The sequence below is a fragment of the Esox lucius genome, chromosome 13, assembly GCF_011004845.1.
Source record: "Esox lucius isolate fEsoLuc1 chromosome 13, fEsoLuc1.pri, whole genome shotgun sequence".
NCBI lineage: Eukaryota > Metazoa > Chordata > Actinopteri > Esociformes > Esocidae > Esox > Esox lucius.
This window is the reverse complement of record NC_047581.1, coordinates 9,692,987-9,714,330: the sequence shown is the minus strand read 5'-3', so window position 1 is coordinate 9,714,330 and position 21,344 is coordinate 9,692,987. Positions and strand designations below refer to the sequence as shown.

General features: G+C 40.4%; 1 protein-coding gene across 8 annotated transcripts in view; it reads right to left on the bottom strand.

Annotated features, from left to right (window-relative positions):
• LOC105014068 (potassium channel subfamily T member 1) overlaps positions 1 to 21,344 on the bottom strand; it is a 101,368-nt gene that overhangs the window by 56,285 nt on the left and 23,739 nt on the right. For 4 of the 8 annotated variants that reach the window (XM_010876067.3, XM_020052930.2, XM_020052932.2 and 1 more), the window contains 7 exons: positions 7,188 to 7,267; positions 4,571 to 4,673; positions 2,425 to 2,490; positions 2,203 to 2,251; positions 1,858 to 1,917; positions 1,085 to 1,159; positions 585 to 668 (listed from right to left, as the gene is read on the bottom strand). In XM_010876067.3, coding sequence (XP_010874369.1) covers positions 585 to 668; positions 1,085 to 1,159; positions 1,858 to 1,917; positions 2,203 to 2,251; positions 2,425 to 2,490; positions 4,571 to 4,673; positions 7,188 to 7,267 — 517 coding nt within the window. Of the gene's footprint in view, positions 1 to 584; positions 669 to 1,084; positions 1,160 to 1,857; positions 1,918 to 2,202; positions 2,252 to 2,424; positions 2,491 to 4,570; positions 4,674 to 7,187; positions 7,268 to 10,751; positions 10,778 to 16,723; positions 16,763 to 21,344 lie in introns of those variants that run through there. The other 4 variants (XM_020052926.2, XM_020052927.3, XM_020052931.3 and 1 more) reach the window with 2 other exon arrangements.

The window sequence follows — 21,344 nt, the reverse complement described above, 5'->3', positions numbered from 1 at the left end:
AATCAGCAGTGTATCAAATACTTGTTCTCCCCACTGTGTAATAATAATAATATAAACTTTATTTGTATAGGGCTTTTCTAGTACAAAGTAAAAAAGAAATACAGTCAAATAATTAAAAACAAATATAAAAACATATATTATTTAAAAAGATGAATAAAAAAAGAAAGAAAGAATGTCGCTTATGCCTTGAATCGGCCCTGCCACCACATACCAGTGAGTATTCTGTTAATGTCACACCTTGGTAACATTTCTTCCTGACTGACTAGCTCCTCACTATCTCCATTCCCTTCGATATCTCCAGGCTGGACCTGCTCTATGGACCCTGGATCTTACCATCCGCCCACAGAGAGGCCTGCTGGCTCTGGTTCAATTATTCACTCATTGAAGTTTGGGATTTCCAAAAAAAAAAATGTTAAACTGACTGGGTGTCTTCTGACTCTTATTTATAACTGGGGAATCTCTTCCCAACACAGCTTTGGACTGTCCTCCCACAACGCAGACAGGGCTGAATTCCGTAGATCATCAGCTACTGAATTGACAGCGTTGCAACCAGTTATGTGTCTGGCATTACAGCATATACTCACAATCATATTCTCCAGGGCACACTTCGCCAACCAACAGTTGAGAAACACTGGGATGAAGATGTTTCTCAATGGAGGCCAGAAGATCTGAAAAGACAGTTGTATGAACTATTCATGCATAGGGCAATATGGACAAATCCCATGTATATCAGCCTGTTGTCGCACTATCAAATTTCAATACGTTTTGAGAGATGAAAATGGTGGTATGGAGACACTGAAAATAACCTAATTTTCAGCAACACATTTCTTACGGAGGCATGACAACCAATTTGTACTGTATATGTGTCATTTGTCATTTGGACACTCTGGGCCTGCTGGCTGATGAATACAGAATATCACAGAGACGGCTTGTGCTGTGAATTCACAAGGATACAAAAACCCTTCAGTACCAATAGATTATCAGCCAGCCTAAAGACCACTGATATTAGGTATCTAGGCTATTTAAATAATTTACGATGGCAACACAATTGAAATTGTGCATGTATGTGTGGAAGAAAACTTACAGTGATTATAAATGGCACAGTATTTATCATCTCCAGAATGAAGGAGATCTGGAAAATCTGCTCCCAGATATTCCCCTGAAACAAACAAATGGGGTTGATGCTGTACCAGCCAAAGCGAGACAAAACGGTCTCTGTCTTTGTGGTAATTAGTGAGCACATCATTAATGTTGAAAAGATCCATCACCCCTGGGTTCAAACACTTCTCAATCATTTCAACTCCTTTAGCTGGGCTCAACTGAGCTACTAAAATGGCTAAATCCTGCAAATTTGGAACTCAAATTGGCAAGAGTAAAAGTTTGAAATAAAAAAATAATAATTGTAACCCCAGGTCATGGATCAATCGTTAGTCGAAATATTAGCTCAGGCAGAGTACATATTACACTAATAGAGATGTGGTCAGAATTCCAAAACAACGTCAATATCATAATCTGGCTGAACCCTCATAACAGAAAATACTAAAAGGATACATTAAAACAATTGAGGTTTGGATGAAACCACTCGTGGAATTAAATACAATTAACTAATCCAAGACCAGGAGCACTTCAAATAATATGCAATTTAAAGAAAAAAAACTATACTGTGAGATCAACACCTTACGTCTTTATTTGTAGAGAGTGTAATGATCTGTTTTTCCTGTTCACCTATTAGTTTCAATCTCGCACAGACATGGCATTTGACGCTGCCTGATAGAATGACTGAAATTACTTTGGGGGTTTGTTTCTCGTGTCAGTGGCGTGAATGGACTTTGACAGAGTACACTTGATATGTCTTACCTTGTAGCTGAGATACGTGAGGAGCATCGCCTCCAGAAAACTGATTAAGGCCACCGTCACCTGGAACGGAGAGAGACATCACCAGAGCTGCAGTTTAACCACAGCATCTCCCTGTAACTGTCACTGTTGTGGTTTCTGAGGTTTGAAAATGGTTTCAGTTCAAATGTGTGTTCAAATGCTGATTTAGGCTTGGCAAGAGACCCAGGAAATCTGTGTGAATTTACGTTACTGATGATTTACTTGGAAAGGTATGAGTTTCGGTTCAACCCACATGGCTATTGTTAAAGAAAATATTGATTTTCTAAAAATGAAATTGCGTTTTAGTGAGACTCAGTTTCCTCTTACCTGTATTGCCCATACAGGAACCTTTCTGTTCACCCAGAAAATCAAGTCCCTTTCATAACACAAAACAGTTATTGATTATATAATACTGTACAGTGTATTTTACACTAGACAAAACTATCTCCATCACGGTCTGACAGCTATGGGATTAGTTGTGCACATAACAATTAAAAATATGTTTAAAACCAAGGGTCAAATCAATGGGCAGTGACCCTAATAACTTACCAGTTGATTTCTGTGATTTCTGTGGATTCTGCCGCTGCTGGGCTTGTTCTATTTGGACAGGTGACACTGCAAAATCCATAGATAATAGAGTGAAAGGCAGTCATTCAAAGTGGGTGTCTGATAGAAACCATACCCTTGGGTTAATAGCACCACTAACTCAGTGTGTTCCCATGGTTACAGCCACAAGCTGAGGTACTATGCCTTTAATGGTTGCTGGTTGGCAGCAGGATACACAAACCATATCACCATCCCAGCTCTTCAGGACTTGTGTCTCAGATACAAAACATACTTTAGTTCAATCCATATGGCCATTCTATATTCAGTCTTACTGCACCCATTTTGATTTATACAAAAACTTCCATTCGTTTGGCAACAATGTCTTCATTTGTGGAAACCAGGTTGATATGATTTCCAAGCTTACAAACTGGGCTAACAAAACAAAAATGTATGAAACATTTATGCTATAAACCTTTTTGTCAAACATGTCAAAACATTCTTCTGATTTTAATTTATGTTTTAGGTTATAGCCCTCAGTCGGAAAAGGGTGGCTTGCCCACTTCAGGTTGGTGGAGAGTGCCTGCCTCAAGTGGAGGAGTTTAAGTATCTAGGGGTCTTGTTCACGAGTGAGGGAAGGATGGAACGGGAGATTGACAGACGGATCGGTGCAGCTTCTGCAGTAATGCAGTCGATGTATCGGTCTGTCGTGGTGAAGAAAGAGCTGAGCCGCAAGGCGAAGCTCTCGATTTACCAGTCAATCTACGTTCCTACTCTCACCTATGGTCATGAGCTTTGGGTCATGACCGAAAGGACAAGATCCCGGATACAGGCGGCCGAAATGAGCTTTCTCCGCAGGGTGGCCGGGCGATCCCTTAGAGATAGGGTGAGAAGCTTGGTCACCCGGGAGGAGCTCAGAGTAGAGCCGCTGCTCCTCCACATCGAGAGGGGTCAGCTGAGGTGGCTTGGGCATCTTTTTCGGATGCCTCCGGAACGCCTTCCTGGGAAGGTGTTCCGGTCCCGTCCCACCGGGAGGAGACCCCGGGGAAGACCTAGGACACGCTGGAGGGACTATGTCTCCCGGCTGGCCTGGGAACGCCTCGGTGTCCCCCCGGAAGAGCTAGAGGAAGTGTCTGGGGAGAGGGAAGTCTGGGCATCCCTGCTTAGACTGCTGCCCCCGCGACCCGGCCCCGGATAAGCGGAAGAAGATGGTATGGTAGGTTATAGCCCTATATGTGACAGCGCTACAGTAACATGTCGATGGCCACAACTAATAACTTTTCAGACAATCTAAAGTACTGCATAAGACACATTCATTTCAGATTTCTGTTCTGGCATTCAATGTTCAGTATTGTTTCCCTGACATCACTAAACTTTGCAGGTTTATGTGCTACTGTGTTGTTTTTAGTATAATTTTCTTATTAACATTTTTATTTTAGGATAGTAATAAGCATTTTCTATCTACTAAATATTTTTTGCAAGTCACGGTATTAACAAATCCTAATGTACCTAAGACTTGTTCATGCATAAAGCAGTCGGGCAGGAAGCATGCAGGTAGATTGAGATTATTTAATTGGCTGTATGGACACTAGTCCTGCCTAAGTGGCAGCATTTCTTTACATATCTAAGAGTCACGTATAATGTCACCATTTAAAAAGTTGTCATTTACACTTACAGAAAAATAAATATGCTGGAAACAACGTGCTTTCAGTAACAATACTGTATACACCCAATCAATTATAATCTGAAATGTATATATTGTATTTGTCACTTGACACAGCATATTCTTCAAATCAAAAGAGGCACAATCAGAAAGTGAACAGTTATTCATCTGAACCCTTATTTTATCAGGTTAGTTGGCTGACAACAAATTGTAATTTACAGCACTGACCATGGAAATAGTTACCGAGGTGGAGAGGAAATGAAAGTAGGGAATAACCCAATGGCAATCAAACATATTATTACATATAAATGTGATATTCTTGTTCTGCCTTCAATCTCCAACACAAATGTTTTCAACAGTCAAATCACAGTAACTATAATGTATGGGTTCTAATAGAAGCTGACTTTAACAGGATGATATGCTTACCCAAATTGCATGCTACAGTATATCTACAGACAATAGCTATAGTTAAAATAGATGGAGTCTCACCATATGTCAGTGACTTGTTCAGGGTAATCCAGACTCACTCTGAGGACGTAAAGGGCACACGTCAAAAGCTTCAAGGACAAGTTAAAAAGACGGATCCTCAGGCCTGCAAGAGGACAAACACAATATAGATTACGAAATGCCAGATTTCCAAATGAATTGTATTGGAAGCCAATATGTTATCTTGAATCCCAGAGGAAACAAGGCAACAGTAAACATGTCATCCTTAATGAATTAAGCCCACAGCCAATCAGTGCAATGTTGTTGGCTCTCTATAAGGACATGCATCATTCATCATTCAAGTATCTTTCTCCAAAAATCTATTAATCCAATTGTGACAATTGTTTCTGAGGTATTGTGACGTTTAGCAAGATTCATATCCCTGAGCATGTGTGCCAAATGTCACCACTCTGAGCTCAAGAGACAGGAACATGTGTACTATGTACTATGTGTATTATAGTAGCACCTTTGCAACAATGTTGATACAATATGAATAGACTTGACTGATCTGTATGCATTGATGGCCAGACCACACCCATGTGAATGTCTGATGTTCAAATGTGTTGTTGTAGGTATTAATCAGAAAAATACTGCATTGAGCAGCTGCTGTCAATAGAGTTTCATGTTGATGGGACACTTAGTGCTTGAAGAATAGTATTGCAAGTGTTTTTCACACATAAAAAGTCTATCTGAAAAATAATTATTTTGTTCCTTGTGTGGAGAGAGACCTATGAGGGATTTTGCCAAGATTCATCATTCACCAAAGTCTCTGTAATATATGGCCAGTGGTTTTGAGGATATTACATACATATGCATGTTTGAATAGACAAAGATCCATAGACCCATTTCCATCGTGTAATGCAATTAAACAACTATTGTTGACAAACGCCAAAATTGAGCCAGGGATGGAAAATCTATTCCTCAGGGAAACAATCTGTGACACACACTGTTGCTCCAGTAACCGCCCACACCTCTAATAAAGAACTAATCATGATCTTCATATTAGAATGCAATTAGTTTAATGAGCTGTGTTTAAAATGGATGGGTGGAGTGTGTGACAGACACCAACTAAGCACCCATGGACTGGAAGGAAGGAATAAAATATGATTAAGACTAAAAAAATGTGCCCCTAATTGCCACCAGTTAAACATACAGAGCATTCAGACCCCTTCTCCTTTTCCATATTTTGTTACAGTTGAATTTTAAAATGAATAGTTTTCCCCCCTCATCAACCTACACACAATGCCACATAATGCACAAGCAAAAACAGGTTATTAGAAATGTTTAAATTGATAGAAAACAAAGTATTCTGACCTGTTCACACAGTTATGTGTTGAGAACATACATTGTAACCAATCTAGAATTGTAACGTAACAACATTTTGAAAAAGAGAATGCATCTCAACACTTTCCCTGTGCACTGCATTTGTTTCCTAAGGATTCACTTTAGATAATCTGTTTAAAGTATTGAATGACATCACGATTATATATTTATTTTTATGTAAAACAAGGACAATCAGCCCGGAAAGCAGGTTTTCAACAGCTCAGAAGGGCACGACCAGGTTAACCTGATGTGTTTCATCTCTCGTCATACTGCTGCTCAGTCTCAGACCAGAATGAAATGATTGGTAAACCCACAGAACCCCTTCACAGAACCCCTTCACAGAACCCCTTCACAGAACCCCTTCACGGAGCCCTCACCCAGAACCCCTTCACAGAACACTCGCTCAGAACCCCTTCACAGAACCCTTGCTCAGAACCCCTTCACAGAGCCCTCGCCCAGAACCCATTCACAGAACCCTTGCCCATAACCCCTTCACAGAACCCTTGCCCAGAACCCCTCGCCCAGAACCCCTTCACAGAACCCTCGCTCAGAACCCCTTCACAGAACCCTTGCCCAGAACCCCTTGCCCAGAACCCCTTCACAGAACCCTCGCTCAGAACCCTTTCACAGAACCCTCGCCCAGAACCCCTTCACAGAGCCCTCGCCCAGAACCCCTGCCCTACCGGACATTTCTCCTCCTCTGTGACCCACCGGTCAAGGTTCTGTGGTGTTGCCTGGGAGGGCTGTCTCTCTTTGGCCCGTCTACATCAGAGCATGCGGAGAACCATGACTAACGCGGCTTCATGGTGATCTGGCAGGGCGTCAAAACGGACTTGTCTGTTTCACATGCCCCCGATGGGTCAGTGATATTTCTATTTGGCTAGGATGTTTTCTACGTAACTGACTAGGAGCTGTTAAGAGATAACAATGAGCCCATAGTAGGCACTAGGAACATGGCCATTGCACACACACACACTTACACACACAGGAACTGCACACAGACAATACTGTACACATGAAGTAAAGTGTACACAAATAGGTGGCTGAAACACAAATTGTTTATAGCACATGGCAACTTGGACAACTGTGTCTTTTTCCGAGAACCTACTGTTCTAATCTCCTAATAAGGAGTCATAACAGTGTCCGACCTAAACAAAAGGCCTGGCACATAGTCCTCCTAGCTGCATATTGTTCAGACTTGAGATACAAGGCCATGTTTCAAGTCAACTCACTGAAAACACAGGCAGAACTTAAAACTGAATATGCAAACCACCTAATTACTCAGGCCTGTACTTACTTGACCTTTGGTTTTTGATGAAGAACAGCTTGAGCCTTTCCTTAAAGGTGTTTTCATTCACATAGAACTCCACCTGCACCCTGGGGGGAAGAGAGAGTCAGTACAGGCAAGTTAGTTGGTTACAACATTATCCATGTAAAAAACAACATTATCCATGTAAAACAACATTATCCACATATGCAAGGTTGTGTGACTGTACTGTTTTGTGATATGAGTGAAGGGGCTTCATACTGATGCATTGTGTGATGCCCAGTGGCTCCTGGCCTCTTTGTATTCACACTGCCAAGACAATGACCATACAAAGTGCTCTGCATAAATGCATCAGTAGCCAAACTGAATTAAAAAAAGAGTGAAGTCGAGCACAATTCAATATTGCTCATGAACGTGAATGACGTGTCAGACATACGAAACCATTTCAAACCAAACAGACACTTCTTATCTCGTTTCTACAGACACGTATCTCAGATAATGGTTAGATTTAAAGATGCAATAAATCCTAATGGCCCCTTTTTAGTCTCCTATTACCCACAGTGGTACAACCATAAAAAAAAGGAGATGGACGGTAATGGTTAATCAGAAATATCTACTACAGAATCGAAGGTGCTAAATATTGGATTATATTTTTATTTTTACATTGTAATAGTTTTGTCCATATTTATTTGATATGATTGTTTCACAGTATAACGTACCAGCCAGTGTTGTGTCTGGCAATAATATTTTCCTGTTGATTCCCCCCCACACAGATCTTCGTAATAATGGCACCACTGTTTTGACTTGGCGGTTGGGGCAAGTGGCCAACATAGAAATTTCCTGGTTGCTAAAAAATCCACACACTCCAGTTTGTGTGATAAAAATGCACAAAATAATCATGTTACAATCTAAATCATTGTGAAATATATTTTCTATAACAACAAATGTCGTAAGTTGTTTAAAACTGGTGGTTGAAAGCTAATTATTTCAGTGAATCATACTGCTCTCGTAATTCATCTTCCAAATCATGTGCAAATCCCATGTGTAGCACCTTTGAAAGCTGTTAAACTACTTAATATTAGCAACCCTTTCAGAATACATTTCAAAACAGTCTTCCCTGGAAAAAGACAGTTGCCTGACTGTTGAAATGAGTTGCATGCGCGCAAAAGCACAAGCCGCATTTGAACACCAGCGGTGGAGTCCCAGAACACTGGGCCACTTACAGTCATATCGAATGACAAACATGTGGCTCCAAGCTTACAAAAGCTTTGTTGACGCGTAAAGAACCTTAGTGTTCCCAGGGGCAACCCATCCCCAGTTACTCACCAGAGTCCAACCAGAAGTTCCTTCATATTTAAATCCTGCACTCCGATTGGTCCCAGAGTTCTTCCATCTATAACTAATTGAACACATCTATTCCATCATGCCATGCATAATTTAAAAAGAAAAGTGTGGTTACTATGACTAATCACTGCTGGTATCATTAATAATTGACATGCTAGTGTTGCCTGACCCTGTTCCTGGAGATCCTGTAGTATCTACTGTCCTGGAGACCTTCTGTCCTGTAGGATCTACTGTCCTGGAGATCTACTGTCCTGGAGATCTACTGTCCGGTAGGTTCTGTCTGTCCCAAAGTGTGAATACGCCGATTTAGTTTTCAATCTAGCTATTAGGAACAGGTATACTGGACCAAGGTTGCAGAAATCCTACAGGACAGTAGCACACCAGAAACAGGTTTGGTCAGCCAGGATAAAAAACATATACGTGTGTATGCAGAGGTTTGGCCACCCCTTGACAAATAACATATTTTTTTACTGAAAAGATGTAAACACAGACTCTCTAGGACATGAAAAAAAAAACATGTTCAGCAAAGATTAATGAATAGTTATTATTTATGTCTCTAATTTAACTTTGTGGCATGTCAAAGTTTTGGGCACCCTACATAGTCAGTTCTTAGTAACACCCCTCTGACAGATATCACCGCTTGCAAACACTTCTTGTAACCAGCTAAAGTCTTTAAAATTCTTGTATTTGGGATATTCTCAAATTCTTCCTTGCAAAAGTCTTCTAGTTCTGCAATATTCTTGGGCTGTCTTGCATGCACAGCTCTTTTAAGATCTACCCACAGATTTTCAATTACGTTAAGTCAGGGGACTGTGGTGGCCATTCCAAAACCTTCAGCATGCATCTAAAGGCAGTCCATGGTGGATTTTGAGGTATGTTTAGGATCATTATCCTGTTGTAGAAGCCGTCCTCTTTTCAGCTTCAGCTCTTTTACAGAGGGTGTGATGTTTGCTACCTGAATTTGCTGGTATTTAGTGGAATCCATTCTTCCTTCCACCCGTGCAATATTTCCTGCGTTACTGGCTGCAACACAGCCTCAAAGCATGATAGATCCACCCCCATGCTTAACTAAGGTGTTCTTTTCATGAAATGCTGCTCCTTTTTTTCTCCAAACATACTTTTGCAAATTGTGGCCAAAGAGTTCTATTTTAAATACATCAGTCCACAGCACTTGTTTCCAAGACGCATCAGGCTGCTGTAGATGTTCCACTGCATACTTCTGACATTGGATTTTATGAGGACGCAGGTAAGGTTTTCTTCTACTGAACTTCCATGAAGATCTTGTTGGTGCAAGCATAGTTGCACAGTGGAACGGGGCACAACCACCCCTGAGTCTGCCACATCTTCCTGCAGGGTTTTTTGCAGTCAAATGGGGGGGGGGGGGGTTGATTTGCCATTCTGACCACATTTCTGACCAAATCTCATCTTGACCTCCAAAGTTCTCCAAAACTGCCATCTCTTAATTAAATTTCGCACTGTGGAATTTGCCAGCTGACAATGCTTTGCTACCTTCTTCTAGCCTTTAAATTGTGAGCATCATTAACTTTCCTTTTCAGAGTCAGCTGCTTAGAGGAACCCATGGTTTCCGGAGTGTCCACACAAGGTTTGAAGAGTCAGGGTATTTGTAAAGCTTCGAAACTGGCACCAGCTGACAATTCCTAATGACAATTGTTGACATATCTCAGACCTAACAAGATGAATAAGTTCTGAGACTCGGAGGCACATGCCACAATTGCTTTTTTTTTCAATTGTTTTTCAATTTATGAGAAGAAAGGTAGCTATGCATTCATTTTATCTGACAATATTGTTTTTTTCCCCCATATCCTAGAGAGACTGTGTTTACATCTTTTCAATTAAGAAAAAGATGTTATTTGTCTAGGGGTGGCCAAAAATTTGCATACAACTGTATGCCATTCTATACAATGGCGTCAAATGGAAGGGTCATGTAGAGCTATTCCATTAGCTGGAGACAATGGACTATGGGTCTCTGAGGTTACAAATGACAGGGGAGCTAACTGTGACCTCTCTATTTAGAAGAGATGCAGACTAATCTAAAGTGGAGGTGAAACCGATCTGTTAGACCTTTTTCAGTAATAACAGGGTTGCCTCCCCTCATGACTGCAGAGGGTTACAATAATGGGTTCTTAGCTCCTGCAGGTCCCTGGGAGCCCTGTGGGTGTGGGTCTGACAAAGACAAACGAGCCGGAGAGAGGGAATATGAAAAGAAGGAGGAAGCAGGAGGGCAATTACCACAGCTTCATCCTTAGGGAAGCAGAAAGACAGACAGACAGAGAGAGAGGGGAGAAATACAGAGAAAGAGAGAGTTAGAGTCAGAGAGAGGGAGAAGCCAAGTGAGTGAAAGGGAGAGAAACAGAGAGTTGGAGAGACAGATTTAGAGAGAGTGGGAGAAGGCAAGAGTGAGAAGGAGAGAAAGAGGAAGAGGGAACAGAAAAACTGAAAAATGAATAGTTAAAGGAGAGGAGGAAAGACAGTAGCAAAGCCAGAGAGAAAGAGGGGGAGAGGAGTTTGACAGGGGAGAGTTAGAGAGGAGAGGACACATAGTTAAAGAGAAATGAATGCAGAGATGGGGTAAGATGTGGTCTTCATGTCAATACTACTGTGCAGTAAGAGAGGGGTAGCTACTGCTCTGCAATCTTCCTCTCCATCCTGTCTACCTCCCTGTTATCCTCTCTCCCACATCGCCACGGAGACGGCCTCCATTCAGACGTGTTGGTGTAAGCACACGGAACCGTGGATGAACAGGGAAGACACAAAGACACGGTTCCCCTCTGAACTCGTAAACACAGGCTTACATTAAGAACAGATAGCAAAGAAAGAGGGAGAGGTTATGTAGGATTCACTGTGGGGTTCACTGAGGCACAGGGCCCCCCGCACTCGATGGATTCACACTGACAACATAGAAACAAGGAAACACAATGGCCACATTGTTCATATCTGGCACGCTTGATGTCAAAAACAAGCAATTACACGATTATGTAGCTATAACATGAATTCTTAAAACAGGACAAGATTTTGATAAAAGTTCTCATGGATAATACACGTAGGTAGGGATATGCACACAGTATATGCTATATGTTGTAAAGGAATATCAATGCTGAAAATAAGAACTCTCAACAGGGTAAGCCAAGCTACCACAGTGACAAGCAACTTGCTTTGCTCCTGAACATCAATTTAATTGTTGTTCATGATCCAAACGTGCTTTTGTACGTCATGCAATCAGTGCACTTTGAGCCTTTTACTTTAACCCATGTTAAAGGGGATGAATACACATATACATAACAATTTTATTGGAAATTCAACAGAAATACTTTACTTTTAATACCCGACATCCTGGTGTTGGGAACATAGATATAAAGCATAGATGGGACATATTGTTCTATCTGATGTCTCAATAGCTCCGCCATCTTACCTGGGACCAGTTCGGAAAAGTAAAGTCACTTAACACTAGTCGTGGTGGTATTTTGTACATCAGTAATTTGATCCAGAAAAAGGATGAACGATACACAGAAGGTGGGAAACATTGTTCACACATCAGTAATAGTGTAGAAATGTATATATATATATATAAACATACTTAACTGTACATACCATGTTTCTAATCAATGAACAAGAAAGTGAATCCATCCTAACCACAGCTCTTGAGCTTCGTAACAATACAGTATCAGATTTTATTTTTTTATAACGGTCTCATCTAGCTTGCTACAGCAAAGCTAGCTTATTACAGCATGACATTGCATACAATTATGTGAAATAACACGTTTTTGTTGAAAAAACATAATTACTGTATATAATCAGCAGATGGCAATGTTGGGTGGCCTTTGTCCACAAAAAAAGTAGCCTTGGTCCAATTTCAGTCCTCTGAATACAATGCTGCTGTTAGCATACCAAATTCAGTGAGCTAGCTTGCTTTGTTTAGCGTACTGTTACTAAAAGTGATATCTACAATGAAATTAAAATATTTTAATTGTTATTTTTCTAAATAAACAAATACATTTGCACTGTGTTTAAAGTACTATGCTGTATCTTCTTACATTAGATCATAGACATTTTGTACTCTTAAATTAATAAATTATTGAAAACTATTTTTCTATTTGTTTGTTAATATTCTGAAAAGAACAGTTATTTTATATATTATGTTATGTGTGACAGTGACTATTTATGTATTATTAATTCAATGTCACTGTTATAAGAGCTGAAATGCCACTTCTACCATGTGTTTGTATTGTAGATTGTTTAGAACATGTCCCAGATAAGATGGCTGTCAAATTGCTCCATTCTGATTTATAGGGGCTCTTTGACATCAGCCCATCTATTGTTCTATTATCTATGGTCGGGACAGGGCAAACGCAGTGGGGCCTGTAAATTAACGTCAAACTGATTTTTGACTGTAGTACAATCTGTAATAGAACCGAACAGAGCTGTTTTATAGCTTTGTAATCGGATTTGCTTTGATCTGGGGGACAAGTGAAACCCAGACGGTTCAGACCATGTTTGTTTTCAGACGGCATACAAGTAAAGCCCTCCGGTGACAATGACTGAGGTATTCCTTTATATCTCTCAGATGGACAGGACAACAAAAGTTATTCTGACGTAACCAATCAGTTTGCCCTGTTGGATAACATTCAAAAATGCCTTCGGAAAGTTAATCCCATTGGTTGATCCAAGAGACACAGATTTGTAATCTGTTTCAGTTGTTAATTACCTTGTTTAAGTGCTTCGCATTGGGAAGAACAGCACTTAGTCTGCCTGGATTTGGGACTCAGAGAGCCATTTGTTCACAGTTCCATCCAGATTTTTCATTCATGTTTGTATTCGTTGTTCATCCGTCTTTGTATATGAATATCTTTGTTGTACATGCATACATACATGAATGTATATTTTCCATTTCACACATTACCAGTAGTTATTTCTTCCTATTTTCTGCTACAGCAATTTTCGGTACGTAACTTGTCACATTAACACTCCTCCATGAATCTCTCTTTCTTTGTGTCTCATACTTGCTCTAATTTTTCCTTTTGATAAATAGTAGAAAGAATCATAAATAATTTCCGGGTACTGAACATCAGATGGGTGTCTCATATAAGGGGAGCAAGGACTTCTATAAATAGATAACATCCATGAATAGTAAAACAGTAGAGGGAATGCTCTCGCTCAGTCCTTCCGTGCCTATCTAAACACAAAGTATGTTCAAAGATCAGACAAATAGAGCAGCAGGTTGCAAATGAAATAACATGCTCAGGCATTATAACTGGAGATTTTTCACAACACAGAGATTACAGCTTTCATGGAGAACAACCAAGCCAACCCCTCTTTTTCTAGAACTAGGTTCCCATATGGTTTTAGCCTGTGACCCAATTTAGATTTTCTTTTTTCATGCGTGTAAACATGATTAAAATGTATTGGATGACCAATGCTTACTTTATTAACTGGACTTGTGTACTGAAATTTGTTTTATTACGCTTATTACTTCACAGGCACACAGTCATTTTTTTAAATGTTCTTTCAACCCATTTTCACTTCATTACTTGAGGTCGCAACCTTTAGTTTAGAGAATGCTGTTCTAGGAGATGTTGTTCTCCTGCTAATTAGCGACGTCTTCACACATTCAGTCAGGACAAATGTATGCAGCATCACATAATCTATTTCCTTGTTCAGTGCCTGACAGAGATGATTGCTTTGGGTTAATTAACATTTTCAGCACCCAAACCAAATTGGAAATTTACCATCCTTCCGGGAATCAACACTTCATCAAACAAGCAAAAACAACTCGTTTTTGTATGTTTACATATTTTCTTCATAGTTACAACCACAGCTGTTATTGCATGGTTACCACTTGTTTGTTTCTTACAACTAAACAAAACTATTCTACTAACCAGGCAAAAAATAGACTTTTACGAGACCACATTGGCAAGAGTATGAACGTCTAGCCTTGATCACTGGAGACTGACTAATGGTATTTGCCAACAGTGAGGCTAAATGACCCTGTGATAGATTCTGGGGGATTGCATATTTGGGTGCATTAATAGGAAGTTTCTCACCAGGTGAGAGGCTGAAAAGGATTTTAATAGGAAAAGTCCATACACCAGCTTCATTTTCTTACATTGGTAATTTCTGGGATTATTCAATTAATTGTGTAATTAATGCTTAACTGTAAACATTTCAATTACTTTAAAGACATTGACTTTCCTAATTTTAGGTTATTCATTTGAAATGTAATTTGAAATGGATATTTTTCATACGGCTATTTTTCCAACAGTAATTGTTTGTCACCTTCAGCAAACTTGGGGGTGGTTTGAAACCCTTCTAAACATGTTAGGGCACACTTCCACGGCACACAACTGCACTGCACGCGACTCATTCATTCACATCTCTTCTGCGTGAGTGCATTCATCTACCAGTTTGTTGCCTTGGTTTTCAGCCTAATGATTATCCAGAAATCTGAAAGGATTTGACTATTGTGACAATTGCAAAGGATTTTACATTGCAAACACAGAAACCTGGATCATGAAGATAAATACATCAAAGTGGAATATATAGTGGGCAGCTGACTGTAACCGGATGACTATGTCTTGGCCTAATAGGAATCTGCACAACATTTTAGGATTGCTGATCTCAAATCCAAATTGATCACAAGAGCAAACTACTATTTGTGAGCTATAAATGATTCTTTTAATTCAACCAAGTCATTTCATTGACACTGTTTCAAAACAAACTAGTATTGGATACATTTTTCATCAAAATGTCATGATTTGCATCTTCAGCAGAAAAATATTTAACCAGAAAGGCTCAAAAGAAGGATGCCATGCATGGAAATATTGGGGGGGGGCTCAACTTTATTAAAACATACCCACTGCACAATTTATACTCAGTTCATAAATATTAGACAAGCCTAGCAAAAATGGTTCAGTCTGTCTGAGAAGCAACAGACTCATGCACCGTTCAAATAAAATGAAATTGGTATCGGACAATAAAAGAATGGCATTCCAATTCAAGCAGACAAAATGTGTGATAACCAGAGGCGACGCATGAGAACAAACATTTGGACACAGGTGAGGGAGACATACAGTACTTATCCATTCTAGAGCGTCATCAGAGATCAGCTTTCCCTGGGTTGTGTCCTTATACAACATAGACACCGACTTACTGTCCGCTTTGCCTGTAATGGGGTTTGTGTTAGAGGAAGGTGAGCGGGTCCTGGATCCGTGTCTAAAGGCACACACGCTTAAGGGACCATCATGGACTCTGGACAGGAGATCAGTGGCAGGACCACACTCAGCACAGACAACCAACAGAAGGATGACGACAACCGGAGAACAGATTTCCTGTAATCCCCCACCCCCTTTCTCAACCTCCCCCACCCTATTTTAGCCAAACCTCCAGAAGGGAAATATTAGACAGATGTGCCAACACCTGGAACCACACGAACTCACAGCATCCCAAAGGATCTCATCCGTTAACCAAACATTCTCTGACAAATAATATAGAAAAACCACGGGTGGTAAACAAATTATGCAACCACTACCAGCCTTTAAGGTACATAGGCCGAACACAATAAAACTGGACAGATTACATACAGATTCACTTTTGACGTGGTGGTGGTGATTGCAAGAGCAGCCAGTGTGTGATATTGATCCAGATTTCTACGAGCTGTGATGAGATTTTAGTCATCCGTACCTCCTCCAAGCCACACTCATAATGACCCATCTAAAAACGAATCTGTGAAAAGCTGACAGAGCACTCATCAAACTGGGTGACATTTATTTCGTAGTTCTTCAAGGCTGCCCTGCACACTGTCATTCGTACGGTGTGGTAACTTATCGGCAGGGTGGCAGTCGAAGTGGTGAATCATACGTCCATACCGGCAAAGACAAGGTAGAGGTCTTACTGTGACCCCAGGCACTTCTTGGAACTCCTTGGTGATGGATCGGACGATCACGACGACTTCACAGAGTGCTGAGACTACCCCGAATGACAAACGGCACACTATCCCCTACTTAGTGCCCTCCATACCCCAGGGCCCATACGGTTCCAGTCAAACGCAGTACAGTCGCTCTATAGGGTACCGGTTGGCATTTGGAGAACAACACGTGGATTCACATGCCATGCTAGTGTGACGCTGGATAATGTGCCGAAAGCATAGTGCACGACAGAGTGATGCACTTTAATATAGGGGGTCATTTGGGATGCATCCTATGACTTACTGGGCGTTGGTAGAGTCCATACTGTACTCCTCCTGACACCTAGAGGAACAGCAAACACGGACACAGATATAGGAAAGGTTACAAGGAGAGAACATAGGAGAGAAGTAGCAGACAAAGGCGGATAAGGGAGGTCGGAACACGTCAACACACACTTAGGATTAGGTTAGGAGAGAACATAGCAGAGTAGGAGACAGGCTGATAGGAACGGCATGCTTTCACGGAGGACGTGCAAGATCCGAAAGACAACAGCGTCTCAGAGCGGAAGCACCGGTTTAGTCGGAGTCCGACGACTTTAAAGCGAAAAAATCAGACCCCGAGTCGAGATTTTGTATCGGGATCGACTGGGATATTTGGATACTTGCTTTGGCTGCTTTATGAACAGACGGCCAACTGTGAATGCAAACCACGGGAGACCACAGGGCAGGATGGGGAGCCACAGTGTCCATCTCAACGGCATCAGCATTCACCGAACAAATTGGACAGATTGTATCCCGTTCTTTGGCACTTAAATGAATTTATCAGGGTGACATTGAGGCGACTGTTGCTGCGGGCAAATTAATAACATGGGGGGGATAAACAGACAAGAATCATGTTGAGAATCAAAGGCAAACATCGAGGATATAAGAATAGTCATGGAGGATACAACAACTGTCAATGAGATGGGTATGAAATTGTATGGAATAGAATCATATAAAATAACTCTACCATACGGTCCAACAACATAGACTCCCTTAAGTTTTGTAAGGAAAGAATAAACAGCTTATAGACAGGTAGAGACCTTGGGTAGACAGTATTTCTCCTTTTGCTTTTAATGTACTTCAGAGCCAACCGTCATAATATGATCTTATGGAGGGACACGGCAACAACTTTACATAAAGTGATCTTTTCTGGCAAAACAGCTGATCCAAGCATTTTCTCAACTGGCATTTAAAATACTAATGCGAACTGTATCGGGGGTGAATTATGTTTTTCAGGCCACACACTTCAAAGCTGGACTTAAATCCCTGAGCTCAACAACAATGATACAGTCAGGAGTAGGTCCAGTAACCAGTCAGTTATGAACAGAAGTGGGAGAAAATACATTTCATCTACAAGACTCATGCTTAAGAAGTCAGCATCTTTTGAATCCCTTTAGCAAATACAGCAGCTTTGCTTTTAGCAAAACATATCCTAAAGTTCTTATCATGACATTCTTCAAAAGATTTTCTATGACACCTGTTCCACTGCACCCAAGTAAGACCCACATCTGCATACCTTATCAAACTAATCAAAGGATTGATGAGTGACTGAATGGGTTGTTGGTTGCAACAGCTAAAACAGAAAAGGAAGCAGGTTGGTGGTTTAGCAAGAAAACCTGCACACGCACAATTATGTAACAACTACAGAGTTAGCTTAGATTGTTGACACCTGGTGTTTCTGAAGTATATTTGTTGTTAAGGTAGCTAGCGGATTTGTGCCAGATTAACATAGATATGAGTCAAAACAACTCAAAATAAGACGGTATTAAGAACAAGGTTATGATAGGTTTCACAAGCGTTGAAACAAGCCTTACAATTCCCTATGGCAGCTTCTTGTCATTTTTGCAAACTGTAAAAGACCAATACTATTGAACTGGTTTGAGGGGTGAGTGAAGGACTTTGGCCAACTCAGTATTTAACACAGTAATGGTACTGTGAAAATGGCTCAATTATAGCCAGAGTAATACCTATGGTAATGTAGGTATTCTCTATAACTGGTACATGTACATAACAACTAGTTTAAGACATTCAAGAGTGGACTTAGGTAATTTTAAACCAGAATAATAACAATATAAAAAAAATAAAAAAATCTCAGCCCTTGCACTAATGCATAAACCATCATGTGTCTGACATATATTTAACATATCAGCTGACCCCATCATATATTATAGCGATCTGTGAGTTGATAAAAATATATATATTTTGGCGCAATATTATCCAATTAATCATTTAGCATAGGTAGAATGTTGAAAGTTCATTAAACATTTGCTCTGTTTGCAACAACGCAACATTGGAAATGCAGGCGAAAGCTGACTGGTCTAGAAATCACCTAAATCATCGAAGCAGCCAGTGACATCAGACTACATGTTAGTGTTGATCTTATTTTCTAATAGTTTTTGCAGATAATGTACTTCTCCAATGAACTCTGCCCGGTCTAAAGCCTTGTCTTCTCTATGTGCACATCCAAACTTGGTAGTGAGCATCAGGAATCGTACTGCCATAGGGGCTAACACTGAAGACACAGTTGCAGACCTGTAACATTAATTTACCTTCACAACTTACACATGAACACCCTGGTGTAAAACCTACCAGCCTTAAAGCTTTGGCCAAACTGTCTAGCTGTGTGCACCATGTCCACTCCTCCCATGCTACCACGAACATCAACTCATTGGCTCTGTTAAACACACATCTCAGTAACCAATCAAAGCGGATTTACAATGCTGTCATGAATAAAGATAATGGCTGATGAGCTTAACAGAAACCTGGCAGAAGACAAATGATGGCAAATCAAGCTAGACCACCAGGCTCTGTAGCCACAAAAACCAGGAATGCAGATCGGGCAACAATCAGAATCGGACGATGTTTACTTACATTTAAGCGTCTTACTGAGTATTATAAAAGAAAAAGTAACAGAACTTCCTACATGCTACAATAGTTTAGTGTAGGCTATTACTGTATTTCTATAGCAATCACCTGCAGCTATAAGATGCTACAGCTACAGAATGACTATAGTTTACTATGAATGCATAGATACTGTATATCAAAGGCATCAATTGTTGTTGTTAAATTAAGGGCACATTTTTATTGCTGGGCAGCGATTGGCTATAAGTTTGTTAAGCTTAAGGCACCTCGAGCAGACTAGGCCTCCTATAGTAGACTATTATGACAATGTGAAGGTTAATCATTAAATAAAAAGAGCCATTTTTCAGAAGAATATGCTGACTTCCTATCTACAGTACCAGCAGCTTCAGCCACCCTCCACTTTCTCCCCAGCCCCCCAGACTGTTTCTCTGCCCAGCTCTCTAGTCCAGCCATGCACATCTGCCCTGTGCCCTTCTGTAGTTTACATTGTGAATTCCTCTCTGGTTAGTGACATGGTTCCTCCTTCCCTAAAACTGCCTGCAGTTATTCCCATCCTAAAGAAACACAGAAAGGTGGCCAAGGGGGTTAAAGGCAGCAGCACGGGTTTGAATCTGACCTACTGCTCTGAACGAAACCCACCTCTCACAGCGGCCACAAGACGACGTCTTGCTCTGTGTGTCCTGGAGCAGAACAAGAGGTGACGTAGGAAGTCTGGTTGCTCCATAAACAGTATCCGAACGAGTAACTCTCCCACTGGCACAGAAACAATTATACTGCCACTAGCAAAAGCACTTGCTGGACAGAGAGTGCCATGTTAAGTGTCCAGGTAAACATCACTGTGAGTGAGTTTACACAGTACTAGTCAAAAGTTGGGAAACACCTACGCATTCAATTATATTACTTTATTTTTGCTATGTCCCACATTGTAGAATAATCATGAAGAAATAACAACCATGTAGTAACCAAAAAAGTATATGTATATTTTGTAGCCAACATATGCCTTGTTGACAGATTTGCACAGTCTTTGCATTCTCTCTGTTTTCATCAGGTAGTCACCTGGAATGCATTTCAATTAAAAAGTGTGCTTTGTTACAAGTTAATCTGTCGAATTTCTTTCTTGTTATTTTTTAAAGGAACATTAAATCCTTGTTTTATTAACATGTATAACAACACATTATTCAAAAACTTTACCCAATATATTTTTTTATCCTCTCTACCCATTTGGTACTCAGGCAAGAAGCAGTAATCCATTTTAATAGGTATGTCCATAAACATTAGCCGAAAGAAAGAAAACAGTGTTTATCAGTGTCTCCAGCCATTTTTATGTGTATGACTGGATTATTCCAAAGGCATTACTAAATGCTGTTCAATACATGTTGTTAACTATGTGTAATAATTTTCCGACCACAGGAAATAGGTTCATTGTTATGTTAAACTTTATGAAAACAGCTCACTAAAGAGCCTCATATTGGTAAGATACAATAAAAAAGGTGTCACGGCTTTGTCAGATATTAATAAAACAGATCCACACTATGATATCACCAAGGTGACTGCAAGAGATTACTGTTGGTATCAGACAGAGATAAGATTTACATTTCAGTGGTCAGGCAATTATCGTCCAGCAGACAGGCAAAATCCACCATTGTGGTACGGCTGAAGCCTGAGCTGGAAGGTGAATCTAATTAAAGTTAGCTAATTTCCGAAAGTTCTGTATATCTTTAAATATTTATGGTCGTTCGGAATGGTAACCCCACACAGACCACATCCTCTTTGATGCCTGCGTCCTTTCTGTGATGTCAGCGAACTAGAAATATTCACGTAATCATTCAAATTAGCCTGGTTAGTTCAATCAAATTCAGTTGAGGTTCTATAAAATCCAACAGAAAGTGTTTTGATAGTCCTAGCACGATTACCTACAGCATGCAGAGGTTGGAACTGTCCCCACAAAAAGTCAGACTAACATCTCCATGGTAACTTAGAGTGTTGGTATTCCAGCTCTGCCTGGGTCAGTGTAAGTCTGC